This window comes from Meleagris gallopavo, chromosome 25, assembly GCF_905368555.1.
Source record: "Meleagris gallopavo chromosome 25, MGAL_WU_HG_1.1, whole genome shotgun sequence".
Classification (NCBI taxonomy): Eukaryota; Metazoa; Chordata; class Aves; order Galliformes; family Phasianidae; genus Meleagris; species Meleagris gallopavo.
In genome coordinates this window covers 1,448,357-1,465,018 of record NC_139428.1, presented here as the reverse complement: position 1 = coordinate 1,465,018, position 16,662 = coordinate 1,448,357, and the positions used below count along the sequence as shown (strand labels likewise).

The 16,662-nt window shown below is 50.5% G+C and overlaps 2 protein-coding genes across 2 annotated transcripts; one reads left to right on the top strand and one right to left on the bottom strand.

Annotated features, from left to right (window-relative positions):
- Positions 1 to 51: 51 nt before the first annotated feature.
- Positions 52 to 3,903, top strand: RPA2 (replication protein A2). Its single transcript, XM_003212485.5, has 9 exons — positions 52 to 199; positions 279 to 373; positions 473 to 574; positions 662 to 775; positions 1,599 to 1,673; positions 2,040 to 2,153; positions 2,470 to 2,577; positions 2,758 to 2,852; positions 3,283 to 3,903. The coding sequence occupies exons 1-9, from the start codon at positions 184 to 186 to the stop codon at positions 3,365 to 3,367; spliced, it is 804 nt and encodes a 267-aa protein (XP_003212533.1). The 5' UTR covers positions 52 to 183; the 3' UTR covers positions 3,368 to 3,903.
- Positions 3,904 to 5,397: 1,494 nt separating this feature from the next.
- THEMIS2 (thymocyte selection associated family member 2) lies at positions 5,398 to 10,178 on the bottom strand. The gene is made up of 5 exons (XM_010723267.4): positions 9,794 to 10,178; positions 8,372 to 8,512; positions 8,059 to 8,259; positions 6,687 to 7,898; positions 5,398 to 6,151 (listed from the first exon to the last, which is right to left on the bottom strand). The coding sequence occupies exons 1-5, from the start codon at positions 9,885 to 9,887 to the stop codon at positions 6,057 to 6,059; spliced, it is 1,743 nt and encodes a 580-aa protein (XP_010721569.1). The 5' UTR covers positions 9,888 to 10,178; the 3' UTR covers positions 5,398 to 6,056.
- Positions 10,179 to 16,662: the final 6,484 nt, after the last annotated feature.

Genomic DNA, 16,662 nt, shown 5'->3' with positions numbered 1-16,662 from the left:
TCGGAACAAGGAGGGCTGTAATTGGCTCTCAGCGCCGGAAGCTGTCGAGAAAAAAAGAGGATGGTGATTGGCTCTCGCCGCCGGAAGCTGTCGGAAGAAGGAAGGTTGTGATAGGCTCCCGCTGCTGGGGCGCGGGACGCGGTGCTCGAGGAGCGGGTCCTGCCGCAGCTGGGCTCTGCGGCCATGTGGGGCGGGCACGGTGCGGGCCGGAGCGGCACGGGGAGGTGGGCGAGTTGGGCGTGCCTCCCCCCCTCACGGCTCTTCCTTTCCTTTCCCAGGTAACTTCGACGGTGGCTACGGCCCGGCGGGCGGCTACACGCAGTCCCCGGGAGGTTTCAGCTCTCCTACAGGCGCGCAGGCGGAGAAGAAGCAGGTAGGGCCAGAGGGGGCCGGGAGAGCGGGCGGCTGCGGCGCTGGGCTGGGCTGAGCCGAGCCGAGCTCCACTCGCTGACCTCCACCCGCCCCCCTGCAGCGCAGCCGCTCGCAGAGCATCGTGCCCTGCACCGTGTCGCAGCTGCTGGCGGCCGAGCAGGTGGACGAGGCGTTCCGCATCCACGATGTGGAGATCTCACAGGTGGGCACCCACTGCCACCCCCGGTGAGGCGGCTCTGAAGGGCTGCGGGTGCCTCTCCCCGCCCCCTGACGGCCCTTCCTGCCGCAGGTCACCGTGGTTGGCATCGTAAGGCACGCAGAGAAGGCGCCCACCAACATCCTGTACAAGGTGGACGACATGACAGCAGCACCCATGGATGTGCGGCAGTGGGTTGACACCGACGTAAGCAATGAAACCATTCTGAGGTGCTGCTATGGGGAGAGGCACTGCGAGACGTAAAACAGTCAGTCTGAGAGCTGGGGCAATGCTGTGCCTATGAGAGCCAGGCCGGGTGCTGCACTAGCAAAGATCGGTGGTTCTGTGCTTTTGTGATCTTCTACCCTGTAGTTTATACTTCAAATAACATAAATAATTTCTTACAGTGTAACTGCCAAATCTCAGTTGTTACTTAGAGGTGTGCACTCTGTTCTTTTGTGTGAGAAGTGTAAAAGCAGAGAGTGGAAGAGGTTTGTGCGTTGTCTTGTTGCCTGGTTCCTGTAGTGCTGCTACGCTCCACTGTGCTCTCCTGCTGCTTACACACAGCCTGTGTTGCTGGTAAATGTGTCTGGAGGTGAACAGCTGCATTCAGCTGAACAACTCTGGGAGTAATTAAAGAGATCCTCAGTTGGCTTATCTACAGGTCTGCCATAAGATTCTGTGACTGCTTGCCCCCCCCAGCTGTGTTCAGTGTTTGAATACTTGACGTGGGTGTGGTTTGTTTTTAAAATGCTTTGGGTTCTTCCCTCTTGTTCTGTGAGAATCTCTCAGGAGTGAACAGAGCAGCAGCAGAACATACAACTGGCACTGACTGCTGTCAAGCATGGAGTGCGTTCAAATAAACATTTTTCATCTGCAGTTATATTTACCTAACTGCTCTTACTGATTGTCTGAACGTGTGTCGTTTGTGTTTGCTTGAAATTAGAGTCCTTAAGTTGTTTATTATGATAATTGAGAAATGGAGAGATGAATCAGCAAAACCTTGCTTTCTCCTTTCCTTCTCTGTAAGGAGGCAGGTAGTGAGAATATCGTGGTACCCCCAGGAACTTATGTAAAAGTCGCTGGTCATCTTCGGTCTTTTCAGGTAAGATCATTTGTGACTCCTCAAGAAAGGAGGCTGGAGCAGTGGCATGAAGGGTTGGCAATCTGGCAAAGTGTTGTAAGAATAACCCATAGTGTATTGTATGATAAGAGTTGCCTCCTTAGCAATCATCCTTCAGATAATGCTGATGTGTTAAAGCAAAGTGCAGTTATGAGCTGGATAGAAAGAACTTGCCCAGACACTGTCCTGCGTGATTCCATAGAAAAGCTTTTGAGTTCAGAAACTTTGCTAATTAAAGCAGATGAACTCCCCACCTGCTACTACTTCTTTTCCTAGCTAGAGCATTTAAATTGTATGTCAAGCATATTCGTGTTGTTGTTAATTGTATTTTTTTCTTTTCTCTGGAAGAATAAGAAAAGTTTGGTGGCATTTAAGATCATGCCTTTGGAAAACATGAATGAGTTCACCACGCACATACTTGAGACAGTCAATGCACATATGATCCTCAGAAAAAATCTGATGGTATGTAGTTGGAGGTCGTGGTTCCATCATAGCTGTTACTGGGTATTACTGGTTATCTCCCAAACAGATCTCTGGGTTCAGTGGGAAATTGTGTATAAGTTGTGGGTCTAGAAAGCCTGAAGTTTGAAGGGCTGCAGTGGGGGTGTGCTGTGAGTCTTGAATTCCTTTGAGAGACATTCTGTTGTAGCCAGTTTTACTTGATTTCTCTTGGAAATCTGTCTTTAATTAGTGTACCAGAGTAATTAGGCCGAGTCTTTCATGCCTTGGGTGTGCAGCAGCCTGTGCAGCCACAGCTCTTTTACCCTTGCAATTGCAGTTAGCATCAAGAGCACCTCAGTCATTTACCTCTGCTGGAATGAGTGACGTTGGGAGCTACGGTGGAGGCAGCCTGCCTGTGAATGGACTCACAGCACATCAGAGTCAGGTGGGTGCCAGCATCTTCTCCGTGAGCACAGATGTCGCAGTGGGTGCTGCTGCAGCGTGATTTAGGACAAAGAAATAAAAGCTTAGTTATTCTTGGAAGGCTGATAATTCTTTTTTTGGCCTCGCTGTTCAGTGTTGGTAGAGCCTAGTTGTGCGCTGATGGTGGTTTATGTTCTTCCAGGTGCTGAACCTGATTAAAAACTGCCATTCTCCAGAAGGTATGAGTCTTCAAGAGCTGAAACTTCAGCTCCACAATGTCAGCATACCAACAATCAAGTAAGTATGTAGAAATGAAGGATTTGCTTCGAGTCTACACAGTCCTTTCTGGAATCTGCTGAAAGTAGACAAAGAGGAAAGAAGTGGGCAAGGCTGGATGCTTACTTTTTTTTTAACAATGTTTTGTTGTTTAATGTGTCCCCACAGGATGCAATAGTCAACCTGAGTTTTTGAATTCTTCAGTGAAACAGCTTAGAATGAGTCATTGTTTGTTGAAATGATAAAGCCTTGGAAAAACTTTTATGTGTCTGTTGAGTAGTGGAGCAGCACTTGTTTAAATGCTGATGGGATACAGTCTCTGGGTGCATCTTTTGGCAGATGCCAGAAAGGAACAGTGGGGACATCAGGCTGTGGGTGGGAAATGGTTGAGAGAAGGGCATTGATGTGAGCTAAGTACTAATTGGTACTAATTGCCTCTTTTTCTTCAAAGGCAAGCAGTTGAATTCCTTAGCAGTGAGGGACACATCTACTCTACTGTGGATGACGATCACTATAAGTCTACGGATGCTGATTGAAGTTCTTTCCACCTGGATTTGCTTCTAACCAAGTGCTTGTCAGTATCTCAAGTTAACCTGCTGAGCTTTGCAACTTGGAAGGTGATCTTTGCTTTCTAACCTGTGCAGTCCCAGTTACTCTGTGAGTCCCTGCACCTTGGAATTTAAGGACAAGCAGAACATTTGGGAGGATTCTGGTAACTGAGCTTCATTAATATGCCATGACCATGTGATGGAAGTATAAACAGATATGGGAGAACCAAACTTCTCAAAACTTCTAATCCTGCAGTTTGTTTTTGCCTGTTAGAACAACTGTGTTAGAGAGAACCCCTTTCACATCTTGTGTGCAGATTCTTTTGTTGTTTCTTCCTAATGCTTTCATTCCATTTCATTCACGAGAGGGGTAGCCAGGAGAAATGTTCTACTAATGTACAGTAATCATGACTAGATTTGTAATTAGTTTGTGCTCTTAAATCTATATTTGTACTATGAAGTAGTCTTGTTACTATGGCTTTTGAATATTATTTTCAATAAAATTTAAATGAGGGTGGTCTTGAGCTTCTGTGGCTCTGGAGGTTTTTGTTCTTCCCTAAAGAAAAACATTTGTCACTAGAACTCAGACGTGGGTACAAATACAGCCCATGCTCTCCCAGGATTTAGTTGTTTGTTAAGCTTTTGAAGTGAATTGCTTTAAGGGGTCAAACTGCTATGAACAAACATCTGGATGTGAAAACATGAATAATTCTACTGAAAGAAGCTGCAGGTTGTATCAGTGATCCATCTGGAGCCAGGATCATTGCTGCCAACAGGAAAAAGGAGAAGTTAGGAAAGAGCATTATGGACACTGGTGATGCAGCAGTGAGGAGATAATGAGTTTACATCTCTTTCTCTGCGTGGCACTGCTTTGCTCAGGGAGGCAGCATGCTGAAGACAGCTCCTGCACCATATCTGTTCTCTTAATTTCCTGTAGTAGAAAACGCAGCACTGAAAGCTACCTCCTGGGAATCGTTCTGCATCGGTTGGTAGGAGTGTTAGTGTAGTTCATAAGTATTCAGAATCACTTAATGACCTTGTAAGGAACATGGCAGTTCTCCCATGAGTGAAAGTGGTTTCTGTGGTAAGCATGTTTAGCATTGCTAAAAGGCAGGACCTAGGATTGTTCAAGCTGACTGCTGAGAAACTGAAAGGCACTTGCTGTCCATCAGATGGGAGCTTTGCTGCACTGTGCTGACCTGCTCTGTGAGAGCTGCTTCCTATTTTCTCCCTAGCACAGGATCTGCCAGAGGAAGCTTGTGCTCCCTGCTTATCTGCTAGGTGGGTCTGGCTTTCTACAGGAGCTGCAAACTGGGTTTTAGTGCAGATTTTTACCTTAGAGCGGTGAAGTAAGCTAGTTTTGGAAAAGTAGCTCTCTACCGTGCATGTTGTGAGACTGGCTTCCCTACCAAGTGCCTCTGTTTCTGTTAATGCTATGACAAGCTCTGTGTATCCTGCTGAAGTTCAGGCAGTGGCACAGCTGTTGCCTTTGGTACTTGTGGAGATAAATTGTAGTATGGATGTGTAACAGGTGAGCTTCTATGCTGTGGGGTCTAGCAGACCTAGAAAGCCAACAGTACTGTTGTTTTTCTTGTAGAAGGCATGTAGATTAGGAAACAAATCCCTGATGATTTTTGGAAGTACAGATGCATGGAATTGCTTGCAGTATAGAGAGGAGCTGTAGGACTCCAGAAGCATGGTCTGACAAGAGAGGTATCATAGAATGAATCATAATGTCTTCAACTTGGGAAGGAGTTTAATTCTTTGACTACTCTACCTTTTGCTGTTTCTTTAAAGCATTCAAGAGCATCTGACCATGCTGTGAAAGCAGAGTGTAAATCCCAGAGTAGAAACAGAGCAAGAAAGAAAGCAGGAAAGCAGCCCATGTTCCAGTAAGGGCTTGAGATTATCTCTGCAGCTTTGTAAATCTGATCTAGATTCCCAGGTGAGGAACAACACAAGTCTGAACCCATGCTACATAATGGGAGACGAAAAAAGCCCAAACAGCAGTTTGCTAATAAATGAAAATTAAAGTTTATTTTCCAGCTCTGATTTGTACCTGCTTCTAATCTAAAGCAGCTGGGACTGAAAATTGTCCTGTATTGGTGCTCCTGATGACTGGTGGTGTCTTCTCTGATAAAGATGGGATGTGTAGGGAAAGCCATCAGAGGCCTCGTAGATTCCAACAAAGTGACCACAACGAAGGAGTTTGTCTTAGAACTTTTCAGTCTGAAATGCTGATGAGCACAGCCGTAGGATCCAGCCAAGCTATTCTAAGAGCGTGTGGGTGATGTTAATATAGAAGGAGCTGGGTGAGATAAACGTCCCCAAGCCTTGGCTGGCATCTCAATGCCATCTTGGTGGTTGCTCAGCTCCCAGAATGGTTGCCCCACTGTATGCTGCTCTGGTGCAATTGGAGAATCCCATAGGCAACATCTGAGGACGTGATCCACAGCATGACAGCCCACCATAGCAGAACAGGGAGGATTTATTCTGCACGTCTGGCTGTTCCTCACGTGTGTGAGCTGCTTGCATTTGAGCAAAGTGGGCACATATTGAGGAAGATAGAGGCTGTGCTGTGGATCCCTGAGGTTGTTTTCAGCCTTTGTTTAATAGCATTAATTTAATATAAGATTTAAGAATAGTTGGAGTCTGGACAGCTTCAGAAACCAGAGGATTAAAAAGGAAGAATAGCCTGCGCTTTGCGAATCATCTTCTGAATGCTGTCTTCAATGATTTCATAATCGTGTTCATCACTGCTTCTCTTCATGTCTGGAAAGATCAGCACGGACAATGCGTGTAATTGGAGCTAGACCATGGCAGAAATCCTACAAGTGTCCCAGACTGCTCCCCCCTCCTCCCTGGCTCGGTGATGTGCCCACAGGAGTGCTCACACCAGGACATGGCAGTAGTCCCAGTGAGCTGGGGCCAAAGGTCTGGAAGGAAGAGAGCTTCTTGCAGTGGGGTGGCAGCTGCTCTGCCCTAGCAGACACCAGTTTCCAGTGCCATGGGTCCCTGCAATCTGTGGAGCAGGAATGTTTCCCATTTGATGGCAGATCAAGGCGCACTGTTTGTCTGCCATGTTCATCTCCTCACAGGAGGAGGCCAGGCCTTGTTTCCCCTCACACTGTGGTCCATGTCTGGGACAAGGCAATGGAACAATCACCCTAGGGGTAACCTGGTGCCTGGTTGCAAGTCCTCCAGCAGTGCATCCCTGCCCCACATCCAAATGGGAACAGCTGCAGGTACATCAGTGCTCCCAGTGGAAAACATCCCCCACCCCCCACTGAGGTTTGCATCCCCTCACCTGTGTCTCCAGGAGCATCGTGGAGCTGTGGAGCTGCCAGTCGGTAGGGGCACGGGCTGTACTTGTTGGGGGTGCTCTGCTGGATGGGGAGGCTTTTTGCCTTCAGGGGCAACGAAGGAGCCGGGTGGGCCTGGGGGCTGGCAGGGTGCTGAGGAGTTGGGGGGCAGCTTCCTCTGGGGTGTGTCTGGTTCTTCTGGCCCTGAGCACGGCCCATGTGTGGCTGTGCCTTCTCACTGGCCGCCTTTGACTTGGGGGGCCGTGGGGGCGGTGGGGCCGAACCGCCCGGGAGCTGTGCTAGCAGTTGGTAGTAGAAGGCCTCGGTCAGCTCCTCCACGTGGGAGTGGTGCGTGGACGGGGTCTGTGTGCCGACGGGCTCCCCGGTGAGGACGAGGGAGAGGTCCAACCACTGGGGCGGGATCTCAAAGCCCTCATCCGGCTCCTCGCAGAAGCTGCCGAGCAGGAAGGGCTGGGAGATGCGGGCCTCCAAGCGCAGGGAGGAGAAGGAACCCAACACGTCCCGCTCCAGCGCCGGATCCGTGGCCACCACCCGCACATCGCACGGCAGCATCAGCCGTTCCAGCAGCTCCGCCAGCCCGTACTTCTTGCTGTCGCACACCTCCTCCACGAAGCTGCCCCCCAGGTCCAGCGGCAGCAGGAGCTCCTCGCCCTCCTCATCCTCTCCATCCTCCTCCTCGCTGCGGCGCTGGCACAAGAGCCTGGTGCTGCTGGCGTTCTGCAGCAGCCGCCGGGCCTCCAGCCGGTCGCCCACGCTGAGCGGAGGCACGTCGTCCCCGCGGCCCTCGCAATCCTGTGTCACCACCACATGCAGCCGCTGGCCTGGCTGCAGGCCGGACGCCAGCTCCTGCACCCCGGCAAATTGCCGAGGCCGCCGGCGGAACCGGCCCTGGTAGGCACTGGAGAGGAGGAAGCGGCGGGCGCTGTTGCGGGCCGAGGCCAACACCCTCCAGGAGTGGGAGCAGCCGTGGATCTGCAGCCGCTGCCCTTTCTGCAGGCGGGAGGCCCAGGAGCTCTCAAAGATGGCGGCGCTGTTGGGCCCCTCCAGGATCTCGGCCTGGGCTGGCAGCACCTCCTCCATCCTCAGCAGCTCGCTGAGCAGCAGCGGCCGGGCGAAATGCACGTCTTGAGACTCCTCTGTCACGTCTTCCACGTCCACCTCCAGCGTGGAGGGGATTTTCACCTGGTCCCTACGCACTGCAGGAGCAGAGCCGCCCTGATTTTGTGCTCACTGCACGCCGTAGAGAAGCCCTCCCCACAACCACCCCCCCTGCAGCCTTCCACGCTGCCTGTGTCCCAGCGCCAAACCTGGCACTTCCACCCCCAGCGCCCTTCCCAATTCCGCAGCCAGACTCACAGTGCATGGTGGCCTGCACCTCGTACACAGGGCTCAGCAGCAAGGCATGTGGGCTGATGCTGGGGCACAGCAGGGGTTGTGTCTGCCCACCGCTCTGCCCCACAGCCTGCTGCAGGGTCAGGCCCTTCTGCCTGCTGCCTGGCCGGGAGGGTCCCTGTGGTGTAGGACACGGCGATGGAGCTGAAGAGAGCTGGAAAAGACCTGTGGGATGGCAAAGCTGAGCCCCCATGGCCATAGAGGTCTCCTGGGGAGGAGAGTCCCATGGGGAGAAGTAGAGCGAGGTAGTGGGCCAGATCAGAACAGCCCTGCTCACCCTTAAATGTCGGTGGCAGCTCTGTCTTCTGCCCCGTCTGCACATTCTCACAGATAACCTTCTGCAGTGTGACAGCCGTGACTTTCAGCAGATCCCCGGTTGACAGGCAGCACTCATTGCCAGAGATCTCATATACGGACCCTGCGGGGTGAGGAGAGACCTGTCACAAACTCGGCAGCAATTGGATCTGCAGCCCGTGCAGCCCCTGCATCTCCCGTTTGTGAGCTGAGGGGTGGAGGTGTGCCAGCCCCACTGCTCCACTGCCTCCCAGCAGAGCATGGAGATGCAGAGCTCTCACCCAGCAGAGTGGGAACCCCAGGAGTGGCACAGGAAGCTGCCAGCACCAAACCTACCCGCAGCTATTTGTAGGCTGATCGGAAATGGGGTTATTTCTGCCCAGCTGACTCATTCTGTGCTCAGATGCTTTGATTACCAGTAGGTAGAGATTGTTATTGATCACACAAGACCACAAAATTTGTTGCTGCTGCTGGAGATCTGGATAAGTGGAGCTGGGCCAGGGCTCCCTGAGGGCTGTATATGGTGGAGCTCAGCACAGCTGTGTGGGGTGGGCAGCCAGCATCACTTGGGCTGCACCCACAGGTGTTGACGTGGTGAGAAGGCGCTCAGTTATCTTAGAGAGGTGCTGGGCAAATCAGGAAGATTGAAAAAGCAAAGCTCCTGATGAGGGAAGTCTTTGGGAAAGTTAAACATCCATCCCAACTGAGCTCCTGGGAAGCAGTGTTATTCCACCCCAACTGCTTCTCTTTCTCTTTACAAGTCAGTGTAACATCAAGAAATGCTACAAATTCCACAAGTCCAGGCGGTAAATCCCACATTGCTGATGCCACAGCGGGCAGGAACCCAGGGTGCATTTCCAGCGTTTTTGAGAGGCCCAGAAATCTAGCAAAAGCATTTGCTTATTTCTGACTCCATTTCACCCACAACATTGCTATCAGCTGAAGCAGTATCAGGACTCCACCTTTATCTAAGATGTCTCTGTGCCATGGCCCAGGAGGAAGCACAGAGCTCAGATCAGACTATGAGGCTGCTCTCTTGCTCCACTCCTTGTGCTGGGGCCAGGAGCAATGCTATCCCACCTCTCTCCAGCCACCGAGCCACCACCCCTGCCAGAGCCACCACCCACAGGGGATTCATTGCCTGGGTGAGAGTTCCGATGGCCTCTGGTTGCCCCACCGCCTTCCTGGCAGCACTGAGGCACTGAGCTCAATGGGTAAAGGAGAAAGGTCTGTCTCAGACACAAGCAGCTGGCAGCAGCACGAAGATGTGTGCCATCCCCCAGCACCTGCTGACAAGGAATCAGGCATCTTCAAGGCAGGAGGGGAGAGCTCAGGCTGCGGTGATATTGAGAGTGGATGTGGGGAGGTGGCAGAGCCTTGGAGGATGTGGGCACTCGGTACTCACCTTGGAAGTAGACACCAGAGCATATCCTGAGGATGCGGGGAAGGGTGGCGGGGTCCAGGGAGCAGATGTATTCCTGGAAGGAGAGGGGCTCCATGCCTGCACTGCTGGGTGCTGTGGGTCACTCTGCAGGGAGTGAATGATATAGGAAACAGCTCTGGGCTCTGCTTTGACTTCTGCATGCTTTTCACTTCTGCTTCTCACAGGAGTAGTTCCCTCTCTGGCCACAACCCCTCTCTTCCCGCAGCTCTCTGCTCTGTGCTGACATCCTCCTAACACCCACACCCTGGCACCCACCATAACCCGGTGCCACAACCCTCCAACTTGGTTGATGAATAAAACTGAAACTGCAAGCTAGGAACAGCAGGAGGATGGGCCTGCACATGGAAATGAAACTTGAAGAAAAGTTTTTTAAACAGATGATGGACAAAATTATGCCTCTCTCTGCTTTGATTCCAGCTACAGAAATCAGCTGCACTTGTGTTTTCTATTGGAACAGGAAGAAGCGATCCGATGGAAAGAGTGCGCTGCAGCACTGTGTGTCCTGTACACAGGGCAATTTCAGTATGCCTTAAATGTCACAGCAGTAGGGACATCCTGAGAACTTCCACTTGGAGCTGGGCTGCCCTTGCCACCAGAACAGGTCGGCCGTGTCAAGGTTAGGACAGCCTATGAAGGTGGAGACCTCCTATCTGTCTGCATTCCTTCTCCCATACAGAATGCTTCCCTAATGCTCAGCCTTGCATATCCCAAGCTGCAAATGTGGCCATTGGCCCATTCCAAAAACGCTCCTGGTGCGTTCCAAGCTCAGCCTCCTGGCCATATTAGTTGCCCTTTGTTGGACCTTCTCTATATATTCCTCTTGAACTCAGTGTTCAACACTGGGTTCAGTGCAGCCAGGCAGCAGGAGCAGCCTCCCTTGATCAGCCAGCGGTGACCTGGTGTTAGAACAGCACACACTGTGCTCTGTTCACAGAATCGTGCAGTCACAGAATGGCTTCAGTTGGAGGGGACCTCAAAGCCCACCCAGCCCTAACCCCTGCTGTGGGCTAAGTCTCCACCAGGTCAGGATGCCCAGGCTTCTGTCCATGGGTTCAGGCACCTCCAGGAATGGGGTGCTCCAGGCAGCACCTCACAGCCCCTGGGTAAAGAAAGGCAGATAGGACAACAGGAGCTTGCAAGTGAGTCAGAGGCCAAAATGCCTCCAGGTAACAGGCACAAGGCATCTGCAGAGCTGCTGCACATGGTGAGAGCAGGTCGTCATAGAATCATATGATTCTATGTCAGAGTTAGACAGTCATAGTCAGAGATGGTTAAAGTCACTGATGACGATGTTCATCCTCTGCAGACCTGTACTGTGCTGCCAGCCTGGGGAAAAATGGGAGGGAGGCTGGAAACAGAAACAATTAGGTCAAAAGTCAGAAGGGAGAAAAATATGTTTAAGTATATAAGGTCATACAGGAAAACTCAATGGTCACAAACGTACAGTGGCCTAAAGGGAACAGTGGCAACTAGTAAAGCCAGCAAAACCAATACCACAGAGCTGCTTCCAAGCTCAGGAGCAGTGAACATGGTTGGAGAAAATACTGAAGGCTGTTCTTGCTCTTTGCTGAAGTTGCCATTCACAGATGTGAAAGCAATCAAGCAGAGTCAGCATAGAGGAAACCCAGCACTTGCATAGCTCTGCTCATGGGCACTTTTTGGGATGTTGTTCTGAGCTGCTGGTCCAGCTGCCCCTGATCCTCATGGCATTTGAGCAACACATGGCAACACGCTCCAGAGGGATGCTGGTGGGTATCTGTCACAGGACGTTTGAGGACCCAGTGTCCCAAACTCTGTGGGAAGTTTAGGAAAATAGAAATGGTCATGGAAGGTGTCAAGTCCTGGATGTGGAGACTTGTAAGCATGGTGGAGGTGGTGGTTCCATGGTCAGCTCAAAACCACACCGGACCTTGCCTGAAAGAAGCCTCTGTGAGCTGGCCTGCAGGCTGCTGAGCTGCAGTGAGGAGCCAGGCCTGACTGCAATGGCGAATGGGAGTCAAGGAGGAAGGAGCTGTGTGGGGAGTGAGGAAAGGGAAAGACATACCCAGCCTGATGATAGGCCTTGGGGCTAAGCGGCTCTGCTTTGGGGCCACCAACATCTGCTATGCTCTTGTGGCAGCTCAGCCTTCAGCCTGATTTCATCCAATGGAGCTCAGGAGAGGGGAAGAGGTTGGCACATGCAATGGACCCAGGAGGGCTGAGATGCCTGTAAGAAGCCACAGAGCAGCTGCAGGAGGAAAAAACAGCTGTCAGGGCTTTGTCAGCCCCAAAGCCCTGGGCTGAATAAATGAGTGGAATGAATCACACCCAGTGTTTTCACTTCCTTCTGCCAGCGCTGCCTGCAGAAGGACAAGGCCGACAGCCCCGGGACCCGCTGGTTCCACGCACACTGAAACTGCCTCATTCCCATCTGTGCTCAGCCCTCACTTCCCCATGAAGGATGTGACACCACCGGGGCTCTGAGGCCCACAGCCCTCACTGGGTGTCCCCTCTGATCACTGCCTGATCTCAGCACGGAGGGGTCCTGCCCAGCAGGGCCTTGGTGTGCAAACAGGAGGGCAGCTACAGGACAAGGAGATGGGAGCTCCTCACCGGCAGATCCCACTGTGCCAGCATGGAGAACAGCACAGAGTGTGGTCAACCAGGGCTCACGTTTTAGTTTTTCTCCCCCTGAAGCTTCAAAGGTGCGAATGGGCAGCGGGCAGAGCAGAAGACTTGCATCAGAGGAAGTTGCCACAATCCTCCGGGCTCAGCTTGCTGACAGGAAGGTGAATGCAATTGCTCTTTTCCTCCAGAGGAGAAAAAGCACCTGTTGTTATCAACACTGACATACTGAGGTGAAAAAAGATGCTGGAAATGGTTTATATAAATTCAAATGCTGAATGGGGTATGTGTTGGTCTCGACTTGGATTTTGTTCAGCAAGAAGCAGCTGACGCCAACGCCAACAACAATGAGTTGTCTCCTGCATGTGGAGCAGCCAAAACAAAATGGTCAAAAGAAAAAGACGTAGAACCTATCAGATAGATCGGCCCAGTGATATCAGCTGAGGAAAGGCTGTTGGCTAACACTGCCAGCAGTCAGAGCGCTTCCATCAGTCCCACACAGCTGCTGTCTGCAAAAGACAGGTTGGAGAGAAGGAGCCCTTTTATAAGAAATGGCGAAGGAAGTTCCATCTGAACATGATGTTGCTGTGCCAATGAAGGGAGCACTGCAGCAGGCTGCTCGGAGAGGTCCCAAAGCTGTATGGATGCAGCCGTGGAGTACGTGCTCTATCAGAACCTTGCTTCATTTCCAGCAGTCCCTTCTGACTCCATTCCGTAAAGTTGTTTGTTTTTTTGGGTTGTTTTTTTGTGGAATTGGCTTTCCTCCAAAAAAAAAAAAAAAAAAAAGCCCCAACCCTAACCAACCACATAAAGAGGAAGTGGTGAGCAGACAACGTTTCTCATAAATCACATGTAACTTCTGAGCCCCTACGCTGGGACTGATCACAGCAAGGGAAAGGAAACACACACTTGTATGTGGCAAGATCCTGACAGGGCTGTGGGGTCAGCAGGGTTGCCTTCTGCTTGCTACAAGCACCGCAGTGAAGTTGGAATGAATGGGACCCTGGATTCATTATACATACATACATACGTACATACACACACACATATATATATATATATAAAAGGTAAGTAGAAAATAGAAGAAACTGGGGGAGAGGAGGGCTCTTGGACGTTTGAACTAATCTAAGAAACTGAACTGGAGAGATCCCAAGGCTTTTCTCCTTAACAATATTTTGGGGGTCAACATTTTCATTATGTTGCTTTGTATGTTAAGGATCAATGGGTAAGAAGATAATTTAGTTTGGCAATGAATGCGAGGATTCAGGAAGTTGCTGCACCTCACCAGTATCTCCACTTGCCTACCAATACCAAAATCGAGCAAAGAGCCAATTCTGGGTGGAATTTTAATCCCCAACAGAACCACTGCATTCAAGTCCAGGCCAATAGTGAAATACTTTTGTATTTTGTATTACTTGATCATATGGCTAACATAGCTCATGGAAGTAGGGAGTAGAGAACCAGCGGACAACAGTGGAATAAATGAGATTTTGAAGGAAATTGGAGGCTGGTCATTGACAGAATGGCGTGCTCACCTTTTGCAGGCTGTCTATCACTATTCTAATAGTGGTAACAGTTATGATTATTGGGATGTATGGAAGCTGCACTAATGCAGGTGTGCTTTACCTGATGCGACCTAAAGGTTATGGAAGTCTCAGATACGGGATTTGAAACTTCCAAAGGGGGAAAGTGAACTCTCAAAATGACTGATACTTCTGTCTGTTTCAGGTATTTGCTCAAGGTTGAAGTTCTGCTTTAAATTCCATATATCCCACTTCTCTGTAAATACTGGGTGTTCCTCTTTATGACTTCAAGACTTTCATAAATAAGAACTGACAACCTTGAGAAAGGGTACAAATCCAAGACAGAAAGCAATCAGAAAAGAGAAAATGTCTTCCCCAAGCTGGGTTCATTTACCTCATGACAGCTATTTGTGAGTGAACTCACTGTCCTTATCTCCACATGTGTATTCTCTCCTGCTGAAGAGTTGGCCAAGGTCTATCAGCTGCAGTGCTAAATATAAAGGAGAGCTCTTTCCACAGCACAGCTCAACTGAAGCATTCACAGGCAGGGGGGTTGGAACTTGATGATCCTTGAGGTCCCTTCCAACCCAAGCCATCCTATGAGTCTGTGATTCATGCTGTGCTGTCTCCTGGCAGAGAGAAGGCTGCTCAAGATACATTCCTCTGCATCATTTCCACTTCTACTGTACTTGCTAATAGACGTCATGTGTAGCATCTCATAGAAGCAATCTCAGCCAGTCACTGCAATGCAAAGAGTTTTTTTTGGTGCTAGCAGGAGATAGATGGGCTTGATAAGAGCCACCAAAACTTTGGCTCCATCTTCCCTGGTTAGGATGGGCTGATTGTATGCAAAGTCTTGCATTGATCTTGAAAAAATTCAGAGCACTCAATAAGAGGCTTCTCTGCTGCTTGCCCTGTGTGGTTCTCAGCATCACATGGAGGTGACAGAGTGACAAAGAGGATCCCCAGCCCATCACCAGGGCACAGCAAGACCAGGTTAGAATAGGACAGTGAGCATAGAGACACCAATCCCCAGCAGCTCTGGCCCACAACAAAGCCAAGTGCAAAGTCTTGCAGCTGGGTATTCCACTATCGGTACAAGCTAGGGGACAAAAGGACTGAGCACAGCCCCACCAAAAAGAACTTAGGGGTGCTGGTGAACGGCAGCTAGCCACGAGCCAGCCACGTGCCCTCACAGCACAGAAAGGCAACCACACCTTGGGCTGCATCCAAAGCATGGCCAGCAGGGCAAGGAAGGTGATCCTGCCCGGATGCTTTCCTGTGCAACCTGCTCTAGGGAACCTGTTTTTGGGGAAGTGGGAAGGGGGGCTCCAGAGATCCCTTCCAGGCCCTTTGATTCCGTGAGTCTGTGAATTGCTCTCTGCCATCCTCACTGGGCCCTTGGCAAACCCCTCAGCTGTGCCACATCCTAAACAACACTTTGGGATCTATGTTGAACCAAAAGACCATATGCATGCTCATGGTCAGGCCCTGCAGAACTGGGCTGCCAGCTGCTCTCTGTGTCCCTGCAGTAATTTAATTCACAGAGAGAAAATGTCTTTCTGTTGTGTCTTTTCTGCTCAGGTGACTGTTGGTGGATAGAGCTACTTGGAAAACAGTGCTGGTTTTCTCATCTGCAGAACACTATCCCAAGCCACATCAGGTATTACCAGTTATTTTCAGCCCACCTGGGCTTGTGGATCTCCTTTTCTTACTTTGTCCATCTTAGCCATTACCTTGGCTTCTTGACAGCATTTGCAGGCTCAGGCAGGGAAGACATTTAGGTACCAGCACTCTTCATAATACCAGGGCTCCTGCCCTCAGGGTTTCTTCTCCTTTTGTCTTCATGTGGCTTGGCTGGAAGAAAGCAAAGTGAAGCAGACACAGAAGCAGTGGCACTCACAGGGGCACATGATGCCTGTGCTGTAAGAAGTCAGGAGCAAGGCTTGAACTGTTCAGCTTCAGGCAATGGGAGGAAGTCACACCTTGTCATAAACACCTCCAGGAAGCAAAGCTGTCCACCTGTTCCTCTGGTGTCCACTCTAAGTGGGGAAACATAAAAATTGTCTAAAGAATTACCTTGCAGGGCAGACAGACAACTGGAGTTTCCAGATTTCAGGCACTCCTTGAGTTATCATGACCTGCTTGTCATTCAAATTCCTAAGCTTTGACTACTGATGTTGTAGCTGATGTTACAACAAGCAAGAGGCCAGAGCCCCTCAGACAAGAAGCAGGAATCAACAAGCAGGGTCCCAGCCAGACCAGCTCAGGTGAAAGTGAAGTCAGCTGCTAGGATCCAAGCAACAGTGGGCTCAGCATGAAGCATCCTCGTAGTTGATAACACTTCCTGCAGTGGAGCACAACCAACCTCTGACCTGTTAACAAGCAAGCAGTATCAGAGTAACTTGCAAAATCTGAACTGATACCAGATGGCATAGAGTTACACACAAGAAGGTGGGCATGTGGATGTGGGCCCTTCAGCAGCTTCTCCTCTTCTTAAAGCTTCCCTGAAAAGGACGGCATTTCTTGGAGATTCATAGGAAGCAAAACACAACACCCAGGCAACGATCAGAACTCAGTGGGAAGGTGCAGGGTGTTTTGAGAAAGGCAGCAAAAAGAAGACAGGGACAGTGTGAGTTACAGTCATATGCACTGGCCTGATGCCAGCGAGTCAGTATCACTTGTGGGTTACAGGACTTTCAG